General features: G+C 35.9%; 2 protein-coding genes across 2 annotated transcripts; both read left to right on the top strand.

Moving 5' to 3' along the window:
- Positions 1-12245: 12245 nt before the first annotated feature.
- Positions 12246-13238, top strand: LOC117933310 (carboxylesterase 1-like). The gene has a single exon (XM_034854680.1). It carries the CDS (start codon positions 12246-12248, stop codon positions 13236-13238), a length of 993 nt encoding a protein of 330 aa, XP_034710571.1.
- A 4255-nt stretch (positions 13239-17493) lies between these two features.
- LOC117933309 (cucumisin-like) lies at positions 17494-20755 on the top strand. The gene is made up of 10 exons (XM_034854679.1): positions 17494-17577; positions 17718-17806; positions 17928-18025; positions 18140-18280; positions 18375-18477; positions 18553-19063; positions 19143-19462; positions 19547-19658; positions 19761-19974; positions 20047-20755. The coding sequence occupies exons 1-10, from the start codon at positions 17494-17496 to the stop codon at positions 20655-20657; spliced, it is 2283 nt and encodes a 760-aa protein (XP_034710570.1). The 3' UTR covers positions 20658-20755.
- The last annotated feature ends 1267 nt before the right edge of the window (positions 20756-22022 follow it).

Genomic DNA, 22022 nt, shown 5'->3' with positions numbered 1-22022 from the left:
CTCCTCAGTTCATCACATGGAGGATAGTCACATCATTTCCACCATCTATCTCGCGGACATTGGTTTAGAGATCCTTAGTTTGAGAAGGTCATCTTGTCAGAGAGAGTTTGTTTGTTACCTTAGCACTTGGGAGTGTGTCCATTTGTTACTGATATCATCTTTGGGGTTCATTTGTTCATGTTCAGGGTACGCGTGTTTGTATATATGTAAAAAAAAAAAAAAAAAAAAAAAACGCAGGTGTGTATTATTATTTATCATTGAGTATGTATATTGATGTTTGGGGGTCATCTTTATCGAGTATGTTCGTTACTGGGAGTTCGTATGTGAGCTCTCTGAGATCCCACGTTATTTGTATTACTTTGTCATATCTATTTGTGAGAGGGATGAGTGACCTTCTCCTAAGGACTCCGAGTCATTGTCCTTCCATCATTACATTCATTATTGATGTGACTTCACTTCATGTTTGATCTGAGTTGATCACCACTTTTCTTCACATATTCATTGTTTCGTTATCGCTTTCATCGTTGCTTGTGATTCATCTCATTCCCTTCACATCTTATTCTCTCCTTACGGCGACCCATCTCGGGTTCGATGCTCACTTCGCATCATCATTACACATATCACTATCAGTTCATTTTGCTTCATTTGTCTCCTTATCGATATCATATTCACATTAGACATCCTCGGGTCCTTGGTTCATGGGGTTCACTATACATATTGCATTTCATATATGAGGGCATGAGTTTTTGATCATTGGGTATTTGAGCCTAGTTTTCTTTCATTTCTATCACCCTATCACCTTGGCCTACGTTACGTCCCGTGTCTTAAGACCACCCTGAGGCCATGGGATCAGATGTCGTCTTCGGCAGCCTCTGCTTGGACAGGTGATTGAGATCTGGTTGATATTTGGATATCGCCATGTTTCTTCTTCTAGGAGTCGCCTCTTTGATGTGTAGGTCTGATTCAGTTGTGTTCGGATTACCAGGATCGTGAGTTTGACGATGATTGACTTGGTGTCACCTGATTTTTGACCCATCGTACCTCTGGTGCCACACTGGGGCATATCCCATTTCATTTAGAGGTTTATGGATCCTCACAGACTTGCACGATCCTTATCACTTACTGGATGCTCACTGAGACGTGGACATGATCGTTACTTTACGGAGCCCCTGAGATCCGCCCAACCAGATCCACACTTCTCGACACTTGGATGCCATCATGCCTCTCCATCTGGGGGGTACATCTTGGATATGTGTGCATGATTCAGTTATGGATTCGGACGACCAGTGTTACATGTTCGATGATAAATGATTTCGTGTCGCTCGATTTCTGACCTGTCGTGCATCCGATGCCCATACTGGGGCATATTTTCCGTTTCAGATGAGATTTACGGACTTTCATGGAGTCACATGTGCGATGATGGACGATTTCACGACATTTGTTCTTCTGACCTGTCGTGCATCCGATGCCCATACTGGGGCATATTTTCCGTTTCGGATGAGATTTACGGATTTTCATGGAGGTCACATATGCGATGATGGATGATTTCACGACATTTGTTCTTCGGACCTGTCGCGCACCTGATGCCATACTAGGGCATATTCCGTTTCGGAGGATCTTTATGGACCTTCATAGAGGTCACATGTTCGAGGATAGATGATTCCATGCTATCTGATTTCCGACCTGTCATACATTTCGATGCCATACAGGGGCATATTCCGGTTCGGATGAAATTTACAGATCATGAGGGAGTTGCATGCTTATCCTTATTTGCGAGATGTATGCAGAGATGACGATATATTCGCTATCCTCACGATGATTCCTTAGTGGGGCTTATCGAGAGCCATCTAACCAGGCCCGCTCTTTTAGATGTTTAGGTGTCGTCATGCTTCCTTCCGAGGAATACCTCTTCGATATGTGGGTTTGATTCAGTTGCAGGCACAGATGATCCGAGCTCATCTGATTTTTTTCGACATGTTACATTCTCGATGCCACATTGGGGCATATTCCCCATCTTGGTCGAGATTTATAGATTCCCACTGGTTTACATGATCATCCACGATTATGAGATACACGCCAGGTCGATGTTTGATTTCATTTTGTCCGGATACTCCGAGGAGCCTCTCTTGAGTCATTCAGCCAGATTCATACCCTTTGATATAGTCGTGTTTCCTGGATGGAGTTGTCTCTGGTGCTTGGATTTCCTGCGTCATCATTTCAGTGGGGTACATATCAGATCTGTTATGCGTCCCATTGGTGTTTCTCGGGTCATCAGGGCAGATCGGGTGCATCTGATGCCATACTGGGGCATATTGCCCTCATTTAGCCCTGGAGGCGATCGTTCCCTCACATATCCGTTACAGTTTCCATCACTCGGCCGAGATATATTGAGTTCGCCTCATTGACCTTTATTCCTGAGCTCTTCATCGATATGAGCTCTTAGCGGAGCGTCGTTCGAGACTCGTAGAGTCCCTTTCATCCATTTCCAGCGGATTGAGATTTGCAGTGGCATGCCACACTGGGGCATACCCCCGTCTTTGAGTTCATCGGATATTTTGCAGATCTTTCTCACTACTCAGTCCATTTCTTGATCTTTGCGAGCCGTCATAGTGGGGCATACCCCTCTCTTTGGGTTTATTGTGTCTCGTCTTGATTTCATGGTTGTCAGACTCATTTATCGATCTTTTCGAGTTATCACCTAGAGCCATTTCTGTCATCTCGTTTAGGCTTCCAGAGCCATTACCGTCGTCTTGTTTAGGCTTCCAGAGCCATTACCGTCGTATTGTTTAGGCTTCCAGAGCCATTACCATCATCTCGTTTAAGCTTCCAGAGTCATTACAGTCATCTTGTTTAGGCTTCCAAAGCCATTTCTGTCATCTCGTTTAGGCTTCCAGAGCCATTTCCGTCATCTTGTTTAGGCTTCCAGAGCCATTTCCGTCGTCTTGTTTAAGCTTCTAGAGCCATTTCTGTCATCTCGTTTAGGCTTCCAGAGCCATTTCTGTCATCTTGTTTAGGCTTCCAGAGCCATTACCGTCGTTTTGTTTAGGCTCCCAGAGCTATTTCTGTCATCTCGTTTAGGCTTCCAGAACCATTACTGTCATCTTGTTTAGGCTTCTAGAGCTGTTATTTTCTAGTTTAACCCTTAGAGTTAGCTTTCTCCCGGAGCCATTATCTTCTAGTTTAGTGTTTAGAGTTAGCTTTTTGGTTTGGCTTTCAGAGCTGTTATTCTTCTAGTTTAGTGTTTAAAATTGGCTTTTTGATTTGGCTTCCAAAGCTATTATTTTCTAGGTTTTGGCGTTCGGAGCCATCATCAGTTTTCAGATCAACATTCAGAGTCGCATCCTCGATTTCGACGTTCAGAGTCGTTATCACTTCTCAGTTTGACGTTCAGGGTCATCATCATCACTTTTTAGTTTCGGCATTCAGAGCCATCATTGTCGCTTTTCAGTTCAGCGTTCAGAGCCATCATTGGTTTTCAGATCGACATTCGGAGTCGCTTCTCAGTTTGACGTTCACAGTCATCATCATCACTTCTCGGCTTCGGCGTTCAGAGTCATCATCATCACCTTTTAGTTTCGGCGTTCAGAGCCGTTATCACCTCTCAATTTGGCATTCAGAGCCATCATCGTTCTCAGTTTTGGCGTTCAGAGCCATCATCGCTTCTTAGTTTTGGCGTTCAGAGCCATCACTATTTTCAGTTTGGCGTTCAGAGCCTTCATCACTTCTCAGTTTGGCGTTCAGAGCCGTTATCACTATTTTCAGTTTGGCGTCTAGAGCCATTGTACATGTCCCTTCAGGCACCTTGAGTCATCACCTTTTCGTGTTTTGACGTTTAGAGTCATTCCTTCTCATCTGTATCATTCAGAGTCACAGGCCCCGACATTCATATCCACTAGCATTGTGCATGTTGCCTTCATGGATTTGCGTTTATCCTCGTTTTCCTCACCTTGTCGCCTCGTGCTTATCGCCTATTCGTCATTGTCCTTTCATATCTCCCTTCTCGCTACTTATGATGATGTCCTTGGAGTTCATGATACGTATTTCTGTCATGTTATTGAGCACCCTACATTTGCCATTTTCATATAGTTCACTTAGGATAGTCTCCTTCTGGCGCATTCTTTCCGGTACTTCTAGAGTGGTTCGACCATTACTCATCCTTGATATGGTCTTTCAAGTCACTTTTGGAGACGTCTTAAAGAAAGCCTGGCTCCTCAATGTGGCTTCAGGGACATTTTGAGACATCGTTTTCTCTTAGGTTTAGAGCCTTCGTGTTTGTCTGTGAGTTTGAGTGAGTTCATGTTTCACTAGCATCGCTGTGGGGGTCTCTTGGTTTCTTCGGTAGAGTTCACTTCATTCCACTCGTTACTCACACTTGCTTTCACTCCAGTGTTCACATTCTTTACACTCGTGAGCTCTACCGAAGAGGGGCATATTTGTAGACCCCCTTTGAGGTTGAGAGACCGGGCAGCACTTGAGCTGAGTGGGGGGGTCCCTCTTTTCTCCACACCCGGAAAATCAGCTGCGGAGACAGGAGCAGCCATGCTCATGGATCAGGGACGCCATCCTTGCTGACGAGGGGAGCAGGAGAAGGTAGGTAGTGGCTTACTGTGGAAGATGAAAACAAGAAGAGATAAAAAGGAAGTTTTTGGCTTCAAGCTGGGGGGGATCGAAAGCAAAAGGAGAGGGGATTTTTCAGAGAAGGGAGAAGAGAAAAGGATAGCTGAGAGGAAACAAAAAAGAACGAAAAAAAGAGGAAGAAGAAAAACACGCTGGGAAACACCTTGCAGGAGGGCGATACAGGTATTCTTCCTGCTAGCTGAGGATCTTTTTGTGTTCATCACATTCTATTATGCTTTCTAGCTAGCATGAGATGCTACCTCAGTTTTTAGAGGCGATCAGCTAAGATGCTTACTTTTTTTTTTTTAGTATCTAATTTTGCTCACTCATATTCTGCATCTGGTTTTTTGACTTATCCTTCAGACTCTATTCTGCGTTCTTTTTTTTTTTTTGTGAGTTGTTAGTCATGCCCATCTGGTTTTCTCTTAGAAATCTGTTTGAAATACATTTTGACACACCTCCTGTATGTGAGCCCATGGATCGTTATATGAAATGATGCGTGTAAAGGGTCATTTTGTGTCTATTGCTTGTGCTCTGTTTTTGCTGTTCTCCCTTTGTCATTGGTGCTCGGCCATAGAGGGGATCAGACTTTCCATCTCAACTTGAAGGAGTAAGAGGACCCAGGAGATATGCTCCCTGTCTGTGAGTACTAGAAAGGCCATGGCTACGCTCCACTCATTTCATCTGTAAATGAGACATCTAGCTTGTTTTGTACTGGTGACTCAAATCTATCCATAGAGGCGGCATTCTTCCGTCAACTAAACTTGAAACCCTTTTAAGAGAGACGAACCATGTCATTGGCTGTGGATATGAAGACAAGACTGATTGGGCAAGGAGATTGGAGGAGTTCATGGTTCTGTGGCAGAAGGTATTTTGACCGTGTTCAAGATGTATGCACGAGGTTGGATTTCAATGTATGGCTATAATGGGAGGTTCATTATGTCAATGCCATTGCTCACCCCCTCATACCCATGTCAGCCACTTTCTACACCCTCTCACCATTATTTCTCTCACTAAACCGTACCTCATACCCATTAAATCTTTCACGCCTTTACCCATATTTCCATTACGCCCATGCCTATCACGTATCCACCATGCCCACGTCCTCACTCACTCCTCCTTACACCCATCTCTCACCTCCCATGTGTGTCATCACCCTTCTTAGTCCCATGTCCGTATTCCCACACCACATACCCCTCATGAAGAATCCATGAAAGCTTCGGTTGATGGCGCTGATGTGGACATTGTGAGACTGTTTGGCACGATACTTAGCTGCTAAAGTGAATAAACCAGACCAGCCGCATGTTGAGCTTATAGAAGCTGTGATGAGGTCAGAAAAAATGCTCACACCCAGCCTGAACAAAGCCCACTTCGGATGCCGTCATTGAGACCTCCGGTAATGAAGCGTTTGAGTCCCAACCCATCTAAGGCGGTGATGAGTTTGAATGATTTAGCTTCCGTCCATGATGTTATGTAAATATCGATGATTGATCAAGTGATGATTGTTTGCTCACTTTGCTGGGAAACTACCATAAGTCTCAGAGTGATGAATGTTCGCTGGGTAACACGTTGCATGGCCATTTTGGCATGCAAGCTGCCAACACCACTCACCATTTTATCTACCTATTTATTTATTCCACCACTCACCATTTTATCTACCTATTTATTTATTCCACCACTCACCACTTTATTTATCTATTTATTTATTCCTTCATGTTTTAATATTAAAGTTCAATTCTCCATAATTCCTAATTCCTAATTCAATTTATAATTTCCAAGATTCCATTTTTTCATTCATTTATTTAATCTTTATTATTTCCAACATTACTATTATTTTATTTATTTATTTATTTATTTTCCAAATTCCGTTTTTTTTATTTTAAAAAAAAAAAGCAATATTTTTAAAATTCCGTTTTCCAAATTTAATTTTCATCCCATCCTTAAAATAATTTTTCGGGTTTTCACTTTTCGAAATTTAATTTTCCGACCTTCCATCCTTAAAATAATTTTTCGGGTTTTCACTTTTCGAAATTTAATTTTCCGACATTCCATCCTTAAAATAATTTTTCGGGTTTTCACTTTTCAAAATTTAATTTTCCGGCATTTCATCCTTAAAATAATTTTTTGGGTTTTCACTTTTCGAAATTTAATTTTCCGACATTCCATCCTTAAAATAATTTTTTCGGGTTTCCACTTTTCGAAATTTAATTTTCCAACATTCCATCCTTAAAATAATTTTTCGGGTTTTCACTTTTCGAAATTTAATTTTCCGACATTCCATCCTTAAAATAATTTTTTCGGGTTTCCACTTTTCGAAATTTAATTTTCCGACATTCCATCCTTAAAATAATTTTTCGGGTTTTCACTTTTCGAAATTTAATTTTCCGGCGTTCCATCCTTAAAATAATTTTTCGGGTTTTCACTTTTCGAAATTTAGTTTTCCGGCATTCCATCCTTAAAATAATTTTTCAGGTTTTCACTTTTCGAAATTTAATTTTCCGACGTTCCATCCTTAAAATAATTTTTCGGGTTTCCAGTTTTCGAAATTTAATTTTCCGACATTCCATCTCTAAATAATTCTTCAATTTTCCAATTCCTAAGTTCACTTCCCAATTTTCACAATTATTTACCTAATCATTATTACTATTATTTCTGTTCGTTTATATATTCACTTATTCTTTTATTTAAAATCCCATTACTAAATAACTCTTCAAACTTTCGATCTCGAAAAAATTCCACTATTCACGTTCGTTCGTTTAAATGTTATTCTCCTTATTATTATTATTCCATTCATTTATTTTACAAATTCCAATAATTAAAGTTCAAAATTCCGTTTTCCAAATTTAATTTTCAATCTCAAAAATTCCACTATTCACATTCAGTTGTTTAATGATTTATTTCATCCTTCTTATTATTCCATTCCTTTATTTATCCACTTATTTGTTTATTAAAATTCCGTCTTTAAATAAATTTTCAAATTTCCGATTCTCAAATTTAATATCTAAAATTCCAATTCCTTTCAAAATTTAATTTCTAAAATTCTCATTCTTATATTTAATTTCTAAAAATCCAATTTTCAAATAATTTCTAAAACTCCAATTATGAGATAATCTTGGGACTTCAATTTTCAAATAAATTTCAAAAATCCAGTTTTCACTCGAACAGTTTTAATTCCACTTTGGTTTTCAAATAATCTTCTTTTTTTTTCTCTCTTAATTTTATATAAGCGTGAATGTCATTTTCATAATTTTAGAATAATGGAATTTGTGATATTAATTCATGCAAGATCGATCGGGCTTTGGTGGGGGACCCCACATACGGGATTTTATGATCGATTGGAGGATTGATTGATTTAATTGCCATGCATGATTGATTTTATTCTGCTCTATGACATGCTCGAAATTATTCCTTAGTTGTGCACTAACCTCATTTCTTGATAGCGCTTTATGGATTACTGCCCAGGTACGCACCTACTTTCACTCTGGTAATTATCTAAGTATATTTTGATTCTCACGTGTGCATGATTTATTCTGGGTACTCATTGATTTACTCGTCCACTGCCATGATTGCTTCATTCTATTAGTAGAGACCCGACTTTAGGGGCTTAGAGGGGTGCTACGGTCTCTACCGTACCTTCCCGATAAGTAACCTGACCCCCGAACCCGATCCGGTTTTTTGTAGATCACCTTTTCCAAATAAGGAGTCACACTTAGGGTTTTTCTTTCTTATTTTGTTTACCCTTTTAAAAATAAAACAAAAATAAGTGGCGACTCCAAGTCAATTTTTTCTTAATCAATAAAAATCATTTTTCACAAATAAAAATCGAGCTCGCCATCGAGTGGGAAACGCGTGAGCAGAAATGCGGGGTCCACAGGTCTTTTTAAAAAAAAATTGTCTTTCCAAATTACTAAAAATGTTCCACTAATAAAATAAGAAGTTGGAAATCGTCTCTTAAAAAAAAAAAACCACAAAAAAAAAAAATTAAGCAATTAAAAATCATCTTTTCAATACAAAGGGCAGCAAAAGCAACAGTTGCAGGAGCAGAATGTAGAATAGATGGATGGATCTAATTTGATGAAGGGGAATTACTGCATAGAATAAGCTTGTTAGAAAGAAATGTCATTTGGTAGATGATGCAGTTGTCTTGTTCTTCTCCCACCACCCACCTCATATAAACACGACTACTACTAAAACAAAATAAGATTATTTATTTTATAAATAATTATTTCATAAATTAATAACAATTTTGTTTTTTATAAAATCATTTTCACATAAACCAAAAAATAGATAAATAATATTTATCTTATAAATAAAAAACAACATCAAACTAAATTAATTTTATTATTTGTAATTAATTGAATTAATTTAAAGAAAAATTGAAGATTAAGAACAATTAAAATCATTTAACTTATTTTTTATATTTTATTCATTTTACAGCAAAATTTTAACATAAAAGATTAATATTTTTAATCTTAAAATTTATATAATAAAATTAATTTTAAAATTAAACAAAACAAAATTATTTATTTTATAAATAATTATTTAATAAATTAATAACAGATTTGTTTTTTATACTCATTTTTCACATAAAATTGATAGTAATTTTTAATATTTTTAATTCCAAAGTAAAAGAAAAAATAATAGATAAATATTATTTATCTTATATTAAATTTAGTATAATATTTATAAATTAAATTTAATAAATAAAATTAATTAATTTGATAATATATATTTTTAATAATTGTATTATTCTATAAGTATAATAGGGAATGAAAAAAATAGATTTTTAAAGTTTTTTTTTTTTAAATAGTCTCGTGAAGACACAATTTCGACAATTTTTTTAAACTCAAATTTCACATAAAATTGATAATTTTTTTTTAAAAAAATTCCAAAGTGAAAGAAAAAAGTATAATATATAAATATTATTTATCTTATATTAAATTTAATATACTATTTATATATTAAATTTAGTAAATAAAATTAATTAATTTTATAATATATATTTATAATAATTATATTATTTTATAAATAGAATAAAATATGAAAAAAAAATGGATTTTTTAAGGTTTTTTTTGTTTTTTTTTTTCCAAGTGAGAATTTCTCACTTTAGTGTTGCCCACTTGGCTTTTTTTTTTTTAGGATTTCTCAGTTTTGTGTGAAAATTATAGACGATTTCCCACTTAGTTTTTTTTTTTTTTTTTAGTGAGAATTTCTCACTTGGTTTTATTTTTTTTATTTTTTGAAATTGTCTCTTGAAGAGACGATTTCTCACTTCATTTATTTCCCCACTTATTAAATTTTTTAAATTGTCTCTTTAAGAGACAATCTCTCATATAAAAAATGGAATTTTAGAAATCGTGTCTTGGAAATATGATTTTTTTTTTAATTTTTTTAAAATCGTCTTTTGAAGAGACGATTTTTCACTTGCAATTTATTTTCTCTCTTATCCAGATAAAATTACGATAAATTTGGAATTATTTTTCCTATTACGGTAATTTTAAAATTGTCGTACTCTTATCAAAAATCCTACTTAGAAGTAAAACTTTTGGGGAGAATTATCCAATAGGGTAGACGGGAAAGAATAATTATTAGGAAGGCTCACTCATCTTAAAGATTTTAAGAAGACAATTTTACCCTTTAATATGTTTTCTATATTATTTATAAATAAATTTGAGAATGTCAATGATGTGGGGCTTATACATGATGGTAAGTACAGGTTGATCGGTAATCAAGCTCACATTTCTCACCTCAAAAAAATTGTTGTTCACTTTTGAACAATCAAGTAACTGTTTAAAATTTTTCTATTTTTTCTTTTTCATTTTTTCAAACAAAATTGAGATTTTTGAAAGAACCTTGTAAAAAAAATCATTTTCAATATCTCATAAATAAAAACCATATCCTAATGTTATTATATCATTTTATATATGGAACATACAATTACAAATTTTGTTACCATAATATAATGAATAATTATTTTTTACGAGCACTCATCAATTGAATAATATATAAATATTCAATTGACTAACAGACACCTATTAAATGAAATAAGTCACAATTATTCATTGGGTAATATAGCTCATGAAAAAAATTAAATAAAAATAAATAAATTATGTTGTAATATATTGTAATGCTAATGTATTTATATTGTAAGTATAATGCATTTATGTCGTACCTATATTTCATTACAAAAGTAATAATTTTAAAAATCTTTATTCATACCCTATTGGTATTAATACATCGTATCAATATATTAACAACATTTATCTAGTGTATTGAAATTATTTAATAATTTGTGTGTGTGTGTATATATATATAACTACGAGTCTTGTGAATTCAAATTAGTATTTCATTTGATTTCATAAATTATTTATGATATAGGTATGTTGTGAAATGTGATATGATCATACAAAATTCTTATTTTTATAAAAAAATTCAAAAATTTTCTAATTAGGTTTTATTGTAATGTAAGTGTATTTATATTGTAATTATAACATATTTTTGTTATACCTGTATTTTATAATAAAAGTAATAATCTTAAGAATAACTTTTTATACCTTATTAATATTCAACATATCAAATATATTAACATCATCCACACGATGCATTTAGAAAAAAATTATATATGAAAAAAAAACACTATACAAAGGAAAAAAATCATATAAAATTTTAAAAATTATTTTATTATAAAAATAAAAAAAAATGATCAAACCTTCTCCATCATTTTCTTATTCTTTTTAGATAATCTGAGTGAAAATTTAAACATTTTATCTTCCTTGAATTTAATACAAAAACATAATTTATTAATTTAAAATTATAATATATATATATATATATATATATATATATATATATATATATATATATGAAAAAAAAATCATCATTTTTATTATATAATTATAAAACTTATTTTTTTTCTTAATAAAATTAAAAATTAGAATAAAAATTAAAAAAAGTAAAAAAAAAAAAACAATAAATGATATTTTGAAAATATTTTTTAAAAGTATTTTTGTTTTAAATAGTAAATTTAAATAACAAATTATATATAATTATAGAGGTTATATCCAAAATTTTGATTTAAAATTTGAATATCAATAATTACAATAAATATGAGTCCATGTACCATAAATGTCTTGACAAATTAAGTGAAATGTTTTAAATGGTTTAAATTTTAAAAGTTTTAGTTGAAAGACAGTTTTAATATTTAAGTCTATTAAAATCATCCCTAAGAATTATTAGAAGAGATCACTTTTTCTATTAATTGTTCCAACCCGGCCACCCTATTGGGTAATTCTCCCTATTTTTAATTTAAAATTTTACAATATTATTTAAGACATCTTGCCAATAATTAATAAAATTTAGAATGAATTAAGAAGATATATGAAACATGGTATGATAGCCATGCAAATTATGATAAATTTGAAATTATTTTTGGATTATTTTTTATAACTATCGTACTCTTTATCAAAAATCCGACTTGGAAGTAAAACTTTTTTAGAAAGGACGTGGAGGTGATAGGCTGGATTCCAAGTGGAACTATCCAGTCTCCCCTTTACTCTTCGGTATAAATATCTAGTAGTGACTATACTTGCACTCATGACTAGACCACCATAAATATTACAGCGATCAACATGTCAGATTACCCTGCAATACCTAAACCCCCCGTCAACTTCAATGACTATCTCAAGATGATCAACAACCCCGATGGCTCCGTCACCAGGCCCATCATCTTACCGACCACCGCTGCATCACCTGATCACACTACCCGCATCCCAGTGCTCTCCAAAGATGTTACCATCAACCCAGATAAGAACATTTGGGTCAGGATTTTCCTGCCCCGAGAAGCACGGGATACTTCCCCTCCTGCTGCTGGAGCTGCAAGAAAGCTGCCCCTCATCGTTTACTTCCACGGCGGCGGTTTCGTGATCTGCAGCGCCGCTGACACCGTTTTTCATGATCACTGCGCTCACATGGCAGCGGAGATCGGTGCCGTCGTCGTCTCCGTGGAGTACAGGCTGGCGCCTGAGCATCGGCTTCCGGCAGCCTACGAGGACGGAGTGGAGGCGCTGCACTGGATCAAGAGCAGCGGAGAGGCTTGGGTGTCAGAGCATGCTGACGTGTCGCGGTGTTTTCTCATGGGTAGCAGTGCGGGAGCAAACCTAGCGTACTTCACGGGCATACGCGTGGCGGATTCAGTAGGAGATCTTGAGCCGTTGAAGATCGGAGGGCTTATCTTGCACCATCCATTTTTTGGTGGGATCCAGAGAACTGGGTCAGAGGTGAGGTTGGAAAAAAACGGTGTACTGCCTCTGTGTGCTACTGATCTGGCGTGGCAATTATCACTGCCGGAGGGCGTTGACCGCGATCACGAGTATAGCAATCCGATGGCTAAGAAAGCCTCAGAACACTGTTCAAAGATCGGACGGGTGGGGTGGAAGTTGTTGGTGACGGGCTGTGAGGGAGATTTGTTGCATGACCGCCAGGTGGAGTTCGTTGATATGTTAAAGGTAAATGGGGTAGAGGTGGAAGCAGAGTTCGTGAGGGGAGATTACCATGTGATAGAACTCTTTGATTCCTCCAAAGCTAAGGCCTTGTTTGGCCTCGTCAAAAATTTCATGGCTTAGAAGCGGCTCATGGCCTTGTCAAGTTCTCTGCTGCTTTTCCCTTTTCTTGTGCTATGGACTGAGTGTACCCACAAAATAATTAAAAATAAACTGCTTTTAATAAATCTTTATACATTTTCTAAAATTTCTTTTTAATCTTTGTACACTTTCTAAAATAACGTTATAAATTAAATTTCTTCAAATTTTATATATAAAACCTAATTAATTTAAATTTAAAATATTAATTTTAATTTAAAATATTATCACTAATTAAAATTACTAAATAATACTAAATGATAATATTTTTTACAACTAATGTTAGTTAATCCCCTTTTTATAAAATCTATTAATACACTTCCCAAATAAAACCTTAAATTTCTAAATCAAACCCTAGACGTTGCAATTCGCATATCCAATCCTAAGTGGAGAAAAAAAAAATATCAATCATAAAAAGAAAGAAAGAGTACATTAATTTAAGTGACATTTGAATCATTGTTGGTGAGAATAAAAACAAAGAAAAAGAAAAAAGAAAAAAGAAAAAAAAATGAAGAAGAAGATAAACTTGAGGGACTAAAATAAAAGTTGTACAAGTTGACATGATTAGGACACCTAACTAAAACTTGCTAAAATTCATGTTGTGTCTGAGTCGTGTCAAAATGATCAACCCTAACCTTGGCAATCTTTGCCACTACATAATTGTTCCAATGACATAATACATATTAAAGTTTGAAATAAGGCACAAACAATGATAGAGGCCATTATTAAAAACAAAAAAAAAATATAAGAATTAAAAATAAATAAATAAATAAACAAACAACACCCAAAAGGAAGCGTAAGGAAGCAAAAGGAGAGCAAAAAAAGGGAAGCAAACACTACCAAAAGCAACAACATGAAGAGATAAGGGTCCCTACAAGTAATAAAAGGGCTCGCTATGAAATTGACACCCCCAATTGGAAATGACCCTTGCACTTGAAGTTAAAGTAAAAGAAGAAAGGAGAAAAAATAAATAAGAGGTTTATCGGAATTGCATAACCCAAATGACATTAGATGTTTTTAATGGATGACTTGGGAATAATGACATAAGAAAGGCGAGAGAAAAAGAGGAGATAGGAATAAGATCTATTTCACTTACTTAATAGTAAGTATGGAAATACATTAATTTCCTCTCTATTGACCCAATTTATGATACTATCGAAGTGAAACAAGAGATCTAAAAAAGAACAGAAGTTAAACAATATTAGTAACAAGTAAATATTTTCTATTAAAAAAACAACTTGAAATATTTTGGGGATAAACGTCAACCGCAAGGTCTGAGATGACCCAAAAAGCACTTGATCATGATCGACTTTGTCGGCCTACTTGAATATTGATCATTTACCTAAAAGAACTAGTATCCCCCTCCTTCCCCTTTTCCCTCCTCTCCCTCTCTTCAATTGATAAGCATAAAGCCTATGATCATCTTGGTAGTACTTCCCTTATAATGCCACGTATCCCACACCAACTTTTTCCTCTTACTTTCACCTATCAAAGGCAATTGAGCAAGAAAATGAGGGTAATGGATAGGCTTAAACATTGACCAAGAACCTAAATGGTTATGGACTAGGCCGCTCAGCTCTCCTTGATAGGATGAGCCCACAATGAGTTGTTAGATTCAGCCCTAGAGACGGACTCAAGTATTATTTGTTATTTGAATGACTTTCGTACTTATGATCATCTTGTTGTTCAGTCATGCACAAGTTATGAGTCTTTCATGAGCCATTGGATGTACATATGGTAATCTTGTAGTTACCACTCCCATCCCATCTTCAATTATTAGCTTTCTATTTTTGCAACTTTGAACATAAGCCTACATTTTTCTCTAAGTATCATGGTTTAAAAAAAACATATATATATATTTTATTAATATTATAAGAGCAATAATTCCATCACCTATCAGTCTAAAAAACCACATTACTTACAAACAACACAACTTGTACTAGGGAACTCAAAACCTTTTATCATTAAAAACTTGTATTTAATTCTCTTTATGATCAACCATCTTTTCAAAAACCATATTACAGTGTAAATTTGTCATTTCTTTGCTCTTAGAAATGGTTGCAAAAAAAAAAATTATTTTCAACACTATTTAGAACACGAGTATATTACATAGCTCTTAGAAATGAATACAAAAAACTTTAGTTTCTACACTATTTAGAGAACAAGTACATTACATACAAAAATTAGAAGGAAAATGGACCAAGTTATTTTGCATTACATTAAGGTCACTTTTTGAATGTTGGAATAGAGAATTGGAATAGGAAATCAATTCCATTTTTGTTCATTATTACATTTAGATTATGATTCACCTCTAATTTTATACTATTTTCATTCATATTCTCACAACAAACGTATCTTGTATCTTGTAGCACATCTTCACACTTTTAAATAAACAATCAATAATTATATTATTAATATCATATTTTATCTTACTTTGTCGATAACAGCAAACTCAACACAACCTAACTCAACCATAGGAATCCTTGTTTTTTTTATCACAATGCTCCATCATGGTTGAACCTTTTATTAATGGTAAACCAAAGAGTTTGCCTTTTTCGAAACCATAATTTTCCTCTATGCTTTAATTTCAACTTCCTCCTTAAAGGTGGTCATCATCAAGAACGATAGTGTGGTTAATATTTGATGATATTTCAAAGAAATACTATGTATTTGTGGACCTTGACATGATATATAGATAAGAATTAAGTATGTTTTTCAACATTTTTGACAACTTTTAGGTTTATTTTGGGTTTGTCAGCATTTTCCACGATTTTTCCACAACCCTTAGGTTTATCTTGGGTTTATCAGGATTTTGGAAGATTTTACCTTGATATTTGACTGGTCAACAAAGGGCCAACACTCACAAAATTTGGCCTACACACTTACAAAATGAAAGGAAAGGAGAACCCAAAAATCAAGCCTTGGTCTCCCATGTGGACAATGGTTGGCTAGCATACTCGGCAGCTTGGTCCTATAAAATATATATTGATATAATTATATATATTCTTTGTCCCCCTTAAAATTTATCTTTAATTAAATTAATTAGAATTATTTATTTTTAAAATTCCATTTAATAAATTTTTAAAAATATATAAATAAATAAATAAAACATCGTTTTTTCTAAATGTTTTTAAATTTTTCATATTATCACTAAATGAAACAACTTAATAATTTTATTGCATGTTATACTGTTTGTTGAAGTTTTTCCTAACATTTATATGAGTTTTGATCCATTTCATTTCACCAGTACTTTTTTTTTCAAAATTTTTTATTAATTTTCCCAATATTTTCACAAAATTCAAAACACCAAAATTTCTATGATTTCCGATATTTTAATCCTCATTCATCATTATAATATGAAAAATCACTCAACTGCATCAATACATTTTTTTTTTCTCAAATTTTTTTACACTACAAAGCACAAGAATCCACTGGGCTGAGACTAGCTCTTCTTTCCTCCTGTCCAAGCAGTTCGTAATTAGAAAGATGGGAATTGATGGTAAAGTGGAACCTGCTTGGCTGCTTCCTCTACCATTAGAATGTCTGGATTGTGAATCGATGAAATTCAATAGAAATCATGGCATTACCTGATATTAATTAATAATCATCGGAGTTTTCAACTTTGGAGAGAAATCCAATCCAAACTCTCTTGTTTTTGGTTCTTGAATTAATCTCTTTAATAAAAAGGAGCCAACACATGTCTGAGGCTATTTTATTCAAGATGGAAAACTAGCCATGGAAACAGCCATCCAAAAACTTACAAATGCCAATACACAGCAAGAGTAATACTACAAACACAAGATACACAAACAAGTACGTACATGCAACAAGAGAAACAGCACTAATACTAATGAGACAGAAAATACCATCTGTAATTGTTTGATATAGAGAACTCATCATTAAAGCAGCCAAGCGAAAGCATACAGAGAGAGAGAGAGAGAGAGAGAGAGAAATACCATCTGTAATTGTTTGATATAGAGAACTCATCATTGAAGCAGCGAAGCGAAAGCATACAGAGAGAGAGAGAGGGAGGGAGGGAGAGAGAGAGATGTTTCGTAACGAGTGTTTGTTCCATATGAGTGGGGCGAGGATCCCAAACCACATGCAACAAAAGTGATCTTGTGTTTAGTAATGTCACAGCTGAATTGCTGTGGACAGACCAACTAAAGAAGCATCCCTTTAAATAAGCTGAAATCTAATATTCATGGTCACCAATCTCACCATAGAATCACGGAAGAAAATGGCTAAGCAAGAGCTGCTCCCTCTTCTCTACCTTTCATTCCTTGCAGCTTTGGTGTTGAGCTGCTATTCCCATGAAAGGAAGGTATACAATTTCCTAATAATAGATGAGTGGCTAACAGAGGACAGAATGTTGTACTCATCAAAGACCGTCGAAGAAAGCATTCACGAAATGCTATTAACACTCTTGGAATTTCTTAGCAAGCTAATCAGTTTCATATGCAGGTTCATATCATCTATATGGGAGAGAAACCCCAAGGAGACATTTCAGTGACATCGATGCATCACTCAATGCTAGCGAGAGTCCTTGGAAGGTTACTAAATTGTGCTACTATCATTGTCAACTATTATAGTACTTCTCTAAATCATGAAATAAATGGGACCATGCAATAATATTACAATAAATCCTAAGTACTTCCATTTTTTTACCTGCAGTACTGCATCTGCAAAAGAGCTGCTAATTTACAGTTATGGAAGAAGTTTTAATGGGTTTGCAGCCAAACTCTCAGATGAAGAAGTTGCAAGATTTTCAGGTGAAATAATCACGCATAGTGAAGAGAGGATGATATGCACGTCTGCTACCATTTTCCTTTTTTCAGGTTTTTTTTTTTCCTTTTCTTAACTTAAAAACCAAGTTGGGGTTACAGATATGGAAGAAGTGGTTTCAGTTCTGCCAAACAGCATGCTAAAGCTTCACACAACAAGATCATGGGACTTCATGGGATTCAATCAATCCCATGTCAGAGATTCCCATGGAGGGGATGTGATTGTTGGGCTACTAGATACAGGTCAGTCTGTAAATAGCACTGAACTGCAATACTATGAATTTGGTCTTAGTACTTCTTTAAGATGAAAACTGTAGAAATTTGGTTAATTCTGTAGGAATCTGGCCAGAATCGGAGAGCTTTAGTGATGAAGGCTTTGGCCCCCCACCAGCAAAATGGAAAGGAACGTGCCAAACTGAGAATAACTTCACCTGCAACAAGTGAGCAATCTCTGATATAACCTCCTCAGTGTTCCAATGCGGATAAAAACTCACAGAACTGCTGAAATTTCACAGCAAGATAATTGGAGCTCGATACTACAACAGCGAAAATCAGTATTATGATGGAGACATCAAATCTCCAAGGGATTCAGAGGGACATGGGACTCACACGGCTTCAACCGCTGCAGGTCGAGAGGTGGCAGGAGCAAGCTACTACGGCCTAGCTGAAGGACTTGCCAGAGGTGGACACCCCAAAGCAAGGATTGCTGTGTACAAAGTTTGTTGGGTGATAGGATGTGCTGTTGCAGATATACTTGCTGCCTTTGATGATGCAATTGCAGATGGGGTTGATATCATTTCAGTTTCCCTGGGAAGCTCCTTAACCCTCCAATATTTTGAAGACCCAATAGCAATTGGATCTTTTCATGCAATGAGAAGTGGGATATTAACCTCAAATTCTGCTGGAAACGATGGGCCACTGGGGGGTATCAGTAATTACTCGCCTTGGTCACTAACTGTAACTGCCAGCAGCATTGACAGGAAATTTGTTTCTCAATTGGTACTTGGCAATGGACAGACATTCAAGGTGAGCCCTTGCTTCTCTTCATCTAGAGCTACCCTCAAGCTACCATTCTCTTATTTTCTTTTGACTTGACAAACTGAAGGGAGTTAACATCAATAACTTTGAGCTCAATGGAACATATCCTTTAATTTGGGGAGGGGATGCAGCAAACGTTTCTGGCCATCAGATCCCTTTAAGCTCGGAAAGCTGCTTTCCTGGGGAGCTTGATTCAAGCAAAGTCAAGGGAAAGATCGTTCTCTGTGAAAGCCTTTGGGATGGTTCTGGTGTTATCATGGCAGGAGGAGTGGGAATTATAATGCCTGCATGGTATTTCAATGATTTTGCCTTCTCTTTCCCCTTGCCAACAACAATCCTCCGCAGACAAGACATAGACAAAGTATTGCAGTACACCAGATCTTCCAAGTAAATCACCAAATGTTTTCTCCTTCAGTTTTAGCATCATAGATCAAATGGTAACGTCAAAATTGATAATAATAACCTTTTCAGGCATCCTATAGCGACAATTCTGCCTGGTGAGACTCAGAAGGATGTCATGGCTCCTACCGTGGTCTCCTTTTCATCCAGAGGTCCTAACCCCATCACTCTTGATATTCTTAAGGTAAACTGTATCTCCTAGGCTTGAATTTTATTGTCATTTCACCATTGCAGTTGCTTTGAAAAACTGACAAACTAATAGAGAGATTGGAATGAAAATTTTTAGCCTGATGTTACCGCACCTGGTGTTGATATTCTTGCGGCCTGGTCTCCCATTGCACCACCTTCAGTTTATCAGCACGATACTAGGAGCACCCACTACAACATAATCTCTGGCACTTCCATGTCTTGCCCACATGCTAGTGGAGCTGCAGCTTATGTCAAGGCTACTAACCCAAGCTGGTCTCCTTCTGCCATCAAATCTGCCCTCATGACCACAGGTAAAAAGAGAGATAATCCAAAGTAAAAACTTCTTCCAACTTCTTACTCATTTCTCAACCGCTTTAAAACAGCTTATGCGATGGACCCAAGGAAGAACGATGACAAAGAATTTGCTTATGGCTCCGGTCATATCAACCCAGTGAAGGCAGCGGATCCTGGCTTAGTCTATGAGACATCTGAGGAAGAGTACATCAACTTCCTCTGTAAGCAGGGTTACAATACCAGCACATTAAGACTCATCACTGGTGACAGCAGTGTCTGCAATAGCACCGAACCGGGCAGAGCTTGGGATCTAAACTATCCCTCATTCTCATTGGCCATTGAAGATGGCCACAGAATCATGGGCATTTTCACAAGGACGGTCACAAATGTAGGATCCCCGAACTCAACCTACCAAGCTAGCATCTACATGCCCAATTCTCTCGAGGTTAAGGTGGATCCCCCTGTTCTTTCATTCTCAGCCACTGGAGAGAAGAAATCTTTTTCAGTGAGGGTGGATGGACCAGAGATAACCATGCATCCAATTATATCAGGCGCTATCCTTTGGAAAGATGGTGTTCATGTGGTAAGGACCCCACTCGTGGTATACACAGTCCTCCCATCAGAAACTTTCCCGAACAGAAGTCTCTCTAAACGAACACAGACATCAGACCTGAAGGGTTCCTCTAGGATTTTTGGGTGAAACTAAGAAGCAAAGATAGAGATACAGGGGCCATTACCATCTTTCTTCAGGCAGATCCATCAAACAAGAAATGTCTCTCTTTCAGTGAGCAATAGAATTCAAATAATGTCGTCATCTCCATCCAGAATAACACACAAGTGTGCGCCTGGTCAACTTTTTTCCTTCTTCATGTCATGTCTGAATCTTTTTCCTTCTTGTATAAGCTGATCAAATAGGTAGTGCGAGCCTTTTCATTGTCTGAGTGCATTTGATCTGACGCATATCACCTTCCCGAAGGAGTAATATTAAATAATTTGACTCAGATCCAAATGGACATCCTCAGAACACTCGAACTCAAATCTTTTTTAAAGTTGGTGGCAAGAAGGAACCTAAAATATGAGCTATCAGATTATTTGAGAATGACACCATCATGCCCACACCAAAACGGGGAACTTAAGCAATCACTTATCCTCTTAATATAAATCGTAATTAATACAAAGAACAGCTACTTTCAGGAGAAAGTTTATGCATTTATCTCAGGAAGTTATCTTAGGAATCATGATAGGCAACTACATGAACATATCAGTTCTAGTCCTTGAATGTGCCCTAGCTTTAGATAACTGGGTGATGGCCTGGTGAATAAGTAATGCAGATCAAATTCTCAAAATTTCAAAATCCTTAATGAGTTTTAAATTGAAAAGTAAAGCGCAAGAAGATACTGCCACAGGAAATAATGTTGGAATGATGCTGATGAGCTCTTGCAATAAGGCTTACCAAAATAGAGTCATTAGATTTTTTTTATTTTTTTTCTTTTTGATAAGCAAGCAAAAAAATATATTAACAACATCTATTAAAAAGTGCACCAAAGTACACATGACATGTACAAGGGCACCAAGGCAAGGGGAAAAAATAGAATACAAAAGCAATGGCTCCTTCCCTTATCCAACACCAAGCCAATCAACTAGGTCTAGCATAGACCTAGTCACATCATTTAAGCCCACCCTCACCCACTCCAAAAGTAAGAAAAAGGAGGATGTCAGGGCTTGATCCAATTTTTCCACATTGTCCAAGCACCTCCTGTTTCCCTCCTCCAAACAATCCACAAAATGCATGAAGGAGCAGCCCTTCAAAAAAATTTTCTTTTTTCCCCACAAAGTTCCCCTGCCAACTTAAGAGGACCTCTTCAACTGAATCTGGCATCACCCATTCTACGCCAAACAAAGAGAAGACAAGCTGCCATAAGATTCCTGTCTTGGTGCAGTGAACCAAAAGATGATCCACTGATTCTTTCCATTTCCCCATAGAGAGCATCATCCGTTCACTAAGGTCCAACCCTCTTTTTTGGCTAATCTGTGGTGAGAATCCTATCCCAAACAGCCACCCAAG

Source organism: Vitis riparia, chromosome 16, assembly GCF_004353265.1.
Source record: "Vitis riparia cultivar Riparia Gloire de Montpellier isolate 1030 chromosome 16, EGFV_Vit.rip_1.0, whole genome shotgun sequence".
Classification (NCBI taxonomy): Eukaryota; Viridiplantae; Streptophyta; class Magnoliopsida; order Vitales; family Vitaceae; genus Vitis; species Vitis riparia.
The sequence above is the reverse complement of the archived record's forward strand: the minus strand, read 5'-3'. Positions and strand labels throughout refer to the sequence as shown.